The sequence below is a fragment of the Galeopterus variegatus genome, unplaced genomic scaffold (genome assembly GCF_000696425.1).
Source record: "Galeopterus variegatus unplaced genomic scaffold, G_variegatus-3.0.2 Scaffold588, whole genome shotgun sequence".
Taxonomy (NCBI): Eukaryota; Metazoa; Chordata; class Mammalia; order Dermoptera; family Cynocephalidae; genus Galeopterus; species Galeopterus variegatus.
The window spans coordinates 590,511-599,654 of record NW_007726699.1 but is presented as its reverse complement, the minus strand read 5'-3'; the positions used below and the strand labels follow the sequence as shown (position 1 = coordinate 599,654).

Here is a 9,144-nt window from a genome sequence, read left to right as displayed (position 1 = left end):
ATTTTTTGTTGCTCTTGGAAATGCAATTAGTACTCTGGTATCACAGCGCACACTTCTCAGGTTCGCGCTGTCTCCTGGCACGGCCGCTCCAGACCCGTCGCCATCTTGGAATTCTAGACCTGTAAGTTTCTGAGGCTGAGAAGTCCAACGTCTGTCTGGTGGTGGCAACAGTAACCCAGGGGTCTCACATTGCAAGATGGTGGAAGCAGAGGGAGCAGGGCAGAGAGAGAGACAGACTCTCCTCTTCTTTTTTATTAAAATTCTCTTTTGTTTCAAATCCAGCCATGATTTTCTTGTCCCCCTCATTTGTGTTTGTCTTCTTTTTCCTGGACATTGGCTCCAAGAACCCACACTAAGTCCTCTCCTGGAAGTCCCTTCTGGGGCAAAACCCCAGACTCCTTCATTTCTGATCACACTTCAAGCCCCCAAATGCTCGCCACTTTCCTTTGAGAGTCTCCATGTCTTTCTTTTCACTGCCACATGCACAGGAGCCTGAGTCGATGAGCTGGCTCACATTCTAATATGCAAAAGATTATAATCAAAAGCAAATTAAGCAACTAAAGTTTAAAATGAAAACAGGGATGTGGAAATGCCAGTTCAGATAATGATCCGCTGTGTTTACACATAGTCACTGCTAGAAATGGACTTTGAAGGCCCAGATTCAAGTCTCAGCATGTTAGGCAATTTGCTTCACCCTCTCTGGGCCTCAGTTTCCTTATCTGGAAAGGGGGGGTTCCAAAAGTCCCTACTTCCTGGAACTGGTGACAATGAAATGGTGCATGTGAAAGATGGCCCAGTGCCTCGAGTGAAGCCAGGGCCCAGATACCTGCCATTGGTTCTCACTGGCTGGCTGTGATAGAAGAATAAACACATGAGCTGCACCCAGGGCCTGCCGACATGAGAGATCACTTCTGGGGTTCCAGAATGTCTTCAGCAAAATGTAGAAAAATCGGGCCGGCCCGGTGGCGCACTGCTACAGTGCCCCACTTGGGAGCGTGGTGGCGCTCCCGCCGAGGGTTCGGATCCCACATACAGACCAGTTCCTGCTCACTGGCTGAGCGAGGTGTGGGAGCAACACCGAGGGTTGCGATCCCGTGGCCGGTCCCAGTCCGGTGCGGGCGCGACACTGAGGGTTGCGATCCGTTGCCGGACATGAAAAAAGACAAAAAGGAAAAAAATATGTAGAAAAATTTCCAGGCTAAACTCTCCAATCACAAAGTAGTTGGAAATCGAGCTCCTTGGCCTCTTTTGCAGCACCACCACCTGCCCTTTCCCCCACACCCACACGTACATGAAAAGCAGCCCTGGCACGAAGCTCTCCTTCTCCTGGGTGGGACAATCAAGCTCACCCAGGGCTGTCCCAGGCACCCCGAGGAACATGTGAGACCCTGAGAAGTAACAGCCCAAGTCTTCCCCCAGCTCAGCCTCAGGCCCTGCTTTGACAGGAGGGGAGAGGTGATAGGAGGTGTCCCTGCCCTCCAGGGAGTGGTGCCCCAATGCCAGGCTTGTTTCCAATCCCTAAACATCCCTCTTTTTTCTCTTTCAGAATGTCTGTGTGTCCATGGAACATGCGACAACGGGATAGACAGTGACGGGGCCTGCCTTGCAGGCACATGCAGAGACAGGTCCACTGGGAGACTCTGTGACAAGCAGACCTCAGCCTGTGGGCCTTACGTCCAGTTCTGTCACATCCACGCCACCTGTGAATACAGCAATGGGACAGCCAGGTAGGCCTGTGAGGGGAAAGCCCTTAACAACCCATGACCACTGTGCTATGCATAGATAGAGTCAACCCATATCAAGACTGTTTGTACAAAAGGCCCATTCTCTCCAGCTGACAGTGCGGCTTTCGTGGAAAGAACCTTAGACTGAGCTGGATTCAAACTGCGGCACTCCCTGCTTCAAAACACACCAGCTGTGTGACCTTGGACAGCTCCTTAACGTCTCTGGGCCCCACTTTCTCATCAGTACAGTAGTAGAATAGTGATACCCACCTAGCAAGAGCCATGGTGGAGATTAAACAAACTGAACTGAAAAGCACCCAGACCAGGGCCAGCACATCACGGGTACTCCGTCATAGAAACTATAATTGTCATCATCACACACGTGAAAGAAATGAAGATTTGTCCACCAGCTTTCCAACCTTTGAAAACACCTTTACTTCCTAATCCTGTTAATATTTAAAGGAAAGTGGGTCTTAAGTCAATGGATCACCATTTGTTTCCTTAATACTATCGAATATCTACAGTAGGCTCCACGTGTGTCCACTCATGGAATCTTCACTGCAGGCTTGTGCAGGGAGTGTTAGACCCATCTTCCAGATGAGGAAACAAAGTCTCTCAGTTGTTAAGGGATTCATGCAGGGTGACACAACTGCTAAGAGGTGGGGCCTGGATTCCCACCCAGGTGTGTCTGACCACAGACCCCAGAAGTACCCCCGGCCACCTTTAACACTGGCTTCCTCCACAAGCGCACACCGTCAAGCCACCTGGCCATGAGCTGGTTCGTGCCCGTCTGGCTGGCCCTTTTCTGGGTGGTCGGGGCTTGTGTTTTTGTGGCTGATTTTGTGCATTCTTTTTGGCAGCTGTGTTTGCAAAGCAGGATATGAAGGGGATGGAATTCTCTGTTCCGAGATGGACCCTTGTGTGGGATTAATCCCAGGAGGCTGTAACCGCAATGTGAGTTTTGGTCTTTACCTTCGAACTGTACATGGTTGGTTTTTTTTTAGGAAATCCTGAGGCAAGACATTCCAAAAACAGTGTCTGATCATTATTCATACGCAGGAAGCACTTATGTTTGAATCTTGGATTTTTAAAGACGGCTGCTGGGTGCTTTCTGTAAGCTTCCACTTCCTAAATCCAGATGTGCAAGGAACTTTGGGCACTTAGAAAAACACAGCCTGAGAGAGAATCAGATATTGAAATGAGTCATAATAACTCTTGATTTAAATTTTACAGCTTTCAAGGGAATTTAATGTACCTGATCTCATTAGCTCCTCCCACCAACAATGAAGTAGATATTGTTATTCCGATTTTACTGAGGCTCTGGGAAGTTAAGTGACTTGCCCTCAGTTCTATCAATGTTAGGCGTGTAGCCAGAACCTACCACTGCTTTCACTCACACCTTTTGAATATCACCACCACCCCTGACCCTAGTCACCTTCATTTCTTACCTATGGTTTCTTGCTTCCTCTCTTGCCTTCCCTTAGTACATTGTCCACCCCCAGCCAGAGTGGCTTATAGTGAATCAGACCATGTTCCTCCCAGACTCAAACCCCTCGGTAACTTCCCCTAGCTCTGAGGATAAAATCTAGACCCAACTGCCTGGCCCTAGCCCACCAGATTCCCCTTGGGCAATCCATGCCCCGCTCAGTCAACCTCATCCCAGCAACTTACCTTGTACCTCTCTCTCCTTCTCACCCTGTCCTTCAGCCCCCTGGGGTGGTCATCTTGAGAGGCCCGGGAGTTGGTACAGTGGTTAGGAGTTTGGACCCTGACAGTATAGAGACCTGGGTTTATGCTCTTTGTAGCTGTATGATCCTGTTTCCTTACCTGTAAACTAGAGATAAAAACAGTTCCTTCCTCATGATTGTTCATACTTGCAAAACAATAAAAAAAATAAAAACTTGCTTAATAACTGGTGGTTTCATAATGATGTTAGTGTTGGTGGCCATTAGCTGGCCAGCTCCAAGCAATTTTGCTCTTTAAATCATCTAATCTTTTGATTGATCTCACTGCAAATAAGCATTTCAGTCAATTTTCATTGCATTCTATGCACGAATGTGTTTCTAGAACATACCTCTGGAAATCCTTTTTTACTTTTGGAATCATGTGGCTGGACTGAGGTTTCAGAGGTTTTGCTCTGTCTTTTCCTCCTGCAGGCAGAATGCATCAGAGCTGGCGTGGGGACGCACTCCTGCGTGTGCCAGCAAGGGTGGACAGGGAATGGGAGAGACTGCGTGGAGATCAACAACTGCCTGCTGCCCAGTGCTGGCGGCTGCCACGACAATGCGACCTGTTTGTATGTGGGTCCCGGACAGGTACGTTGGACATGGCAGAGCACAGACAGGAAGCAGAATTCCTGCAGTGACATTTTATTTCCCTAGCCACAGAAGAACTTCAGTTAGAACTTACTGCGCACATTTTTTTATCACTTGTAGCAGTGACTATGGGCTAATTGTCACAACAAACCTATGATGAGGTGTTGTTATTATCCCATCTTTTAGAAGAGAAAATTGAGGCGCCAAGTGGTTGTCATTCGCTCACGTCACATAGAAAATAAACCACAGTGCAAGTTTCATGCCCAGACAGTCAGACTCCAGAGCTGTCCCCTTAGTCAACACCCTGAACCCCACCTTATGCTTCTGTAACTATTGGTCACTTTCACTTACCCTCATTGAATGGAGACCAAGGCAGAGAAGGCTGCTGCTTGGGAACTAATCAGCCCCAGGAAAGCTAATACCAACTGCACTAGGACTGTGGCCTTGGAAAAGATGAGGTCACTGATCGGGGTCTCACTCCCCATCCAGCCCCACGTGCTTCCACCCTGTGGGACAAACAGGTGTGTTGTGTAAGGCGAAGGAGGTCAGAAGACATGGAAGTTGGGAACAAGGATCGGAAATCACCCCCTGTCTTTTTGATTCTTGATACAATTTTTCACTGCTGAGCTTTTTTACAAATCTCCAAATTATTCTCTGCTCTTTGAGAAATGTATTTCTTCCCACGGTGACAAGCGCTGTTTGTGATGAGGCCTAACCTTGCTCACCATGACACCTCCCCGGCTGCCATCCCGAGCCTTTTGGTTCTTGGGCCTCTCATTTCTGTGCACATATTAATACACAGGGGAACACAGAGCTTGAATGGGACTAGATGGAATATGAAAGACCACCTCACACCTTCCCTTTCCTTTGGGGAGGAATCCACCCAGACAAATGGAAATCTGGTCTGTTTAAGTGTGTCAAAGGGTGGAGTCTCCAGCACCTCCTCTGCCACGTCAGCCAGCATTCCCATTCATTCTCACTCCACTCCTTCAGCTTCTGTCCTGTGGGGCCAGTGCAGGGCTGGACACTTGTGCAGATGTGAAGGGATAACCAGCCTCACATGGCCAGAAGTGTAGGGGCCTCTCAAGGGCTCATCACTACCAAAGCAGGTGATCTGTTTGGAAATCTTTTCCAAGACATCCCTGCATGTGGTTAAAGGACAGTAAACATGATTAGGAGAAAGGGTCAAAGGAAACAGAACTGCCTGGCCAAGAACATGGCCATCTGCCACCGTAGCCCACCTTCCACTCCTGAAAGCAGATGGGAGATGGAAGCATCACCCCCAGGCAAAGCCTCGAGTTCGATGTACATGTAGGTACAGCTGGGGGTAACTGTTTCAATAGACCCCAGTAGGTGCTTCTCAGGGAGTGACAGTTGGTAAAGGGGCAGGGTTGGGGGTACCGTATCATGGGGAAATCTTTTAGTTATAACAGAAAACCCAATTACTTGTGCACCGCTGGTAGGAATATAAAATAGTGCAGCCACTATGGAAAACAGTGTAGTCATTCCCCCCAAAAAATAGAGTTATCATATGATCCAGCAATTGCATTTCTGGATGTATACCCCAAAAAATCCAAAGCAGAAACTTAAGCAGATATTTGTACACCAGTGCTCATAGCGGCTTTATTCACGGTGGTCAAAAGGTGAAGTGACCCAGGTGTCATCCACAGACGGATGGGGAGACAAAATGTGGTTTACATGTACAATGAAATATTATTTGCCTTAAAAAGGAAGGAAATTCTGACACCTGCTATGACATAGATGAACTTAAAGATATTATACTAAGGGCCGGCCCGGTGGCGCACTGCTACAGTGCGCCACTTGGGAGCGCAGTGGCGCTCCCGCCGAGGGTTTGGATCCCACATACAGACCGGTTCCCGCTCACTGGCTGAGCGAGGTGCGGAGGTGACACCGAGGGTTGCGATCCCTTGCCGGTCCCGGTCCAGTACGGGCACGACACTGAGGGTTGCGATCCGTTGCCGGACACGAAAAAAGACAAAAAGGAAAAAAAAAAAGATATTATACTAAGTAAAATAAGCCAGTCACAAAAGAACAAATACTGTCATTCCACTTATGTGAAGTCCTGAGAGTAGTCAAATTCATACAAACGGGAAGTGGAAGGGTGGTCGCAAGGGACTGGGGGTGGGGGGATGGGGAGTCAGTGTTTAATGGGTGGGGACAGAGTTTCAGTTTGGGAAGATAAAAAAAAGTCCTGGAGATGGATAGGGGTGATGGTTGTCCAATAATACAAATGCCACTGAACTGTACACTTAAAAATGGTTAAAATGGCAAGTTTTATGTCATATATATTCTACCACAAGTTTTTAAAAAGAGGTAAAGAAAGAAAATGCAATTAAAACTGGTTTAAACAGAAAAGAGAATTTTGGGGGGGGCCAGCCCGGTGGCGCACTGCTACAGTGCATCACTTGGGAAGCGCGGCAGCGCTCCCGCCGAGGGTTCGGATCCCACATACAGACCAGTTCCCGCTCACTGGCTGAGCGAGGTGCGGGAGCAACACCGAGGGTTGCGATCCCGTTGCCGGTCCTGGTCCGGTACGGGCGCGACACTGAGGGTTGCGATCCGTTGCTGGACACGAAAAAAAAAAAAGGGGGGGGGGAGGAGAAAGAAAAGAGAATTTTTTGGATCTAGCTGCAGGTACAACATCATTCAAGGCTCATAAAGGAGCTATGCCTTGATCCAGCTCCTTTTCAGGCTCCCGGAGGAGGGGTGGCCTCCAGCAACTTCAGGCTTGTATCATCACAATGCTTAGTTACTCAGAATAGAGAAAGTTTTCTGGTAACTTCCACCAAAAGCCCAGGATTCATTCTCTTTCACGGGCTCAAATGGAGAGCTTTCACATCCCTCCTCGTTTCCTGACACTCCTGTCAGCCCTGTACTCAGTTACAGAAGTCAGGCGCTGTGGCCAAGGGTGTGGGATGCAGTAATAAGCTTCACCAATGCCCTGTGCCTCCATGCATTTTATCATGTGGACTAGGAGAGGGGGAGTGGCAGTGTCCCCAAAGCCATATGGGGGTGCAAGCTTCCGAAAGGAGAGAGAACGGATGCTAGGCAGACAAAATAAAACAGATGTTCACATATCCACTCGTTTATTCCTTCCTTCATCCAGCACTTCTCAGGTGCCTACTCTGGCTCAGCCACTGGGCTTGGTGGTGGGAGCAAGAGATTACTGTGGCCAGGGCCTCAGCCAGAACTGGAGAAACTCAATCCTATGCAAAGCAACAAATATATGAATAACACAAAGTGATAAATGCTGTGCAATCCATGCAGAGAGAGCTCCGTGGTCAGGTTGTTCCAAGCAGCTTTCCTATTTATCCTTCTGGTTTCTCTGACAGCAGATCCTCCTCATGGGTCTGGAGTAAATTAGCTTTAAAATGTGGCCCCCCGAGTCCTAATCATGGCAGAGCTCGCTCCACTCTTATGCCTCACCGAGCATTTAGTAAATGATTGCATTCGTTTTTAACTCACTTGAGTTGCCAGATCTCATTTGAGGATAGAAAAGAAAAAAAATGTCCTGGTGTCTATTAATTTTCTAGAGCTGCCATAACAAAGTACCACAAACTGGGTGGCTTAGATAACAAAAATGTATTGTCTCACAGTTTTGGAGGCTGGAGGTCTGAGGTCAAGGTGTCCTCAAGGCTGGTTCCTTCTGAGGGCTGTCAGGAAGACTCTGCCCATGCCCCTCTCCTACTTCAGGTGGTTTGCTGGTGATCTTGGTCTTCCTTGGCTTGTAGACTCGTCACCTCGACCTCCACATTGATGGTCACATGGCATTCTCCCTGCATGTATGTCTGTCTCCAAATTTCCCCTTTATATCTGGGATTGCCCTCAGTTGGTACTAGTTGGCTTGAAAACATTTAGACATGCCAAATAAGCACAAACCCTAATTACGATGAATGTTGCTTTAAAAAGGCAAATCGTGTTTAGGTGGATATGCCAGGAGGTTTTCAAGGATGGAGGTGCATGGAGGTGCTACCCCAAGGCCAGGTGAAGAAAATTAAACAGCCTTGTTGATAAGGTCTTGCTCTACTATGTACAGTTGTATACACGTGCTTCTGTACATGGTTTACCTGTACAAATATGCAAATATACACATTTACCTTACAGAGCATACACAGCAGATAATACTGATACTTTTAAAGATAAAAATTTATAAATAGGACTTCTATTTATTTCATCCCACAGCCTAACAGGTTGCCTTGTGTCCCCTCTGTGATGCATGCATCTACTTTAGAGACCAGTCCATGAATAATCCTTTTCCAATCAAACCCACAGGCTTTCCCACCTCTGTTCATTTCTCTTGACATTGGCCCTCAGCTTGAACAGCCTCTCCACCTCTCCCAAGTTGCAGCCACATCCCACTCCCCAGAAGAACATTCCCAGCCCATCCCCTCCTCCTCTGAACAGCAGTCGTCCTCATCATATACATAACTCATGGGCCAGTTACTCCATAAGGCTTATAATATCTCTTGTTTTCCAGTGTCTATTAAGGGTGGACTCTTCTTACTTACTTTCCATGTACTTGTGCTTTGTTTTCCTCTAGGTTCATTGCTGGTTCCATAATAGTTCCATAATACCTGTTTTTTTTAATCTGTTGAAGAAATTTCTCCCTTTTACATTATGTTTTAAAGTTCAAAATGTTACATGATCATGGAAAACATACTGGAAAATAAAAAAGTAGAGAAAAAATAAAATCACTCACAGTGTCCCCACAATCACCATTTATACAAAATGTATTTTTCCTTCTGGTCTTTTTTTTTATGCATAGGTTTTTATTTTCCTTTCCATTATTGTGATCAACTACAGTTTTGTTGGTTCCTAGTCTGCGTTTAACACAACATTTCCCCATTTTTCACACAACCCATCATCATCATCATCATATTTAATAGCTGCATGGTTGGGGCCATTGCTTCTACGGTTTAGTTTGCATACAGCGCAAAGTGCCCCACCTATAGGCAAGTGGAGACTGAAATCCAGCCTGTGCCCCACTCTACAGAGCATGCACCTGAGGTGGGCCTAAACCTTCATGCAGGAAGGGGCACTTTTTTTTTTTTTTTTTTTTTTTTTTTTTAAAAGATGACCGGTAA

At 47.1% G+C, this 9,144-nt stretch overlaps 1 protein-coding gene across 1 annotated transcript in view; it reads left to right on the top strand.

Annotated features, from left to right (window-relative positions):
* Positions 1–1,546: 1,546 nt before the first annotated feature.
* The window catches only part of STAB2 (stabilin 2), a gene marked incomplete at its 5' end in the record, with an annotated part of 97,374 nt that continues 89,776 nt past the window's right edge, over positions 1,547–9,144 (top strand). The window contains 3 exons of the mRNA XM_008570288.1: positions 1,547–1,727; positions 2,585–2,678; positions 3,881–4,039. Coding sequence (XP_008568510.1) covers positions 1,547–1,727; positions 2,585–2,678; positions 3,881–4,039 — 434 coding nt within the window. The remainder of the gene's footprint in view (positions 1,728–2,584; positions 2,679–3,880; positions 4,040–9,144) is intronic.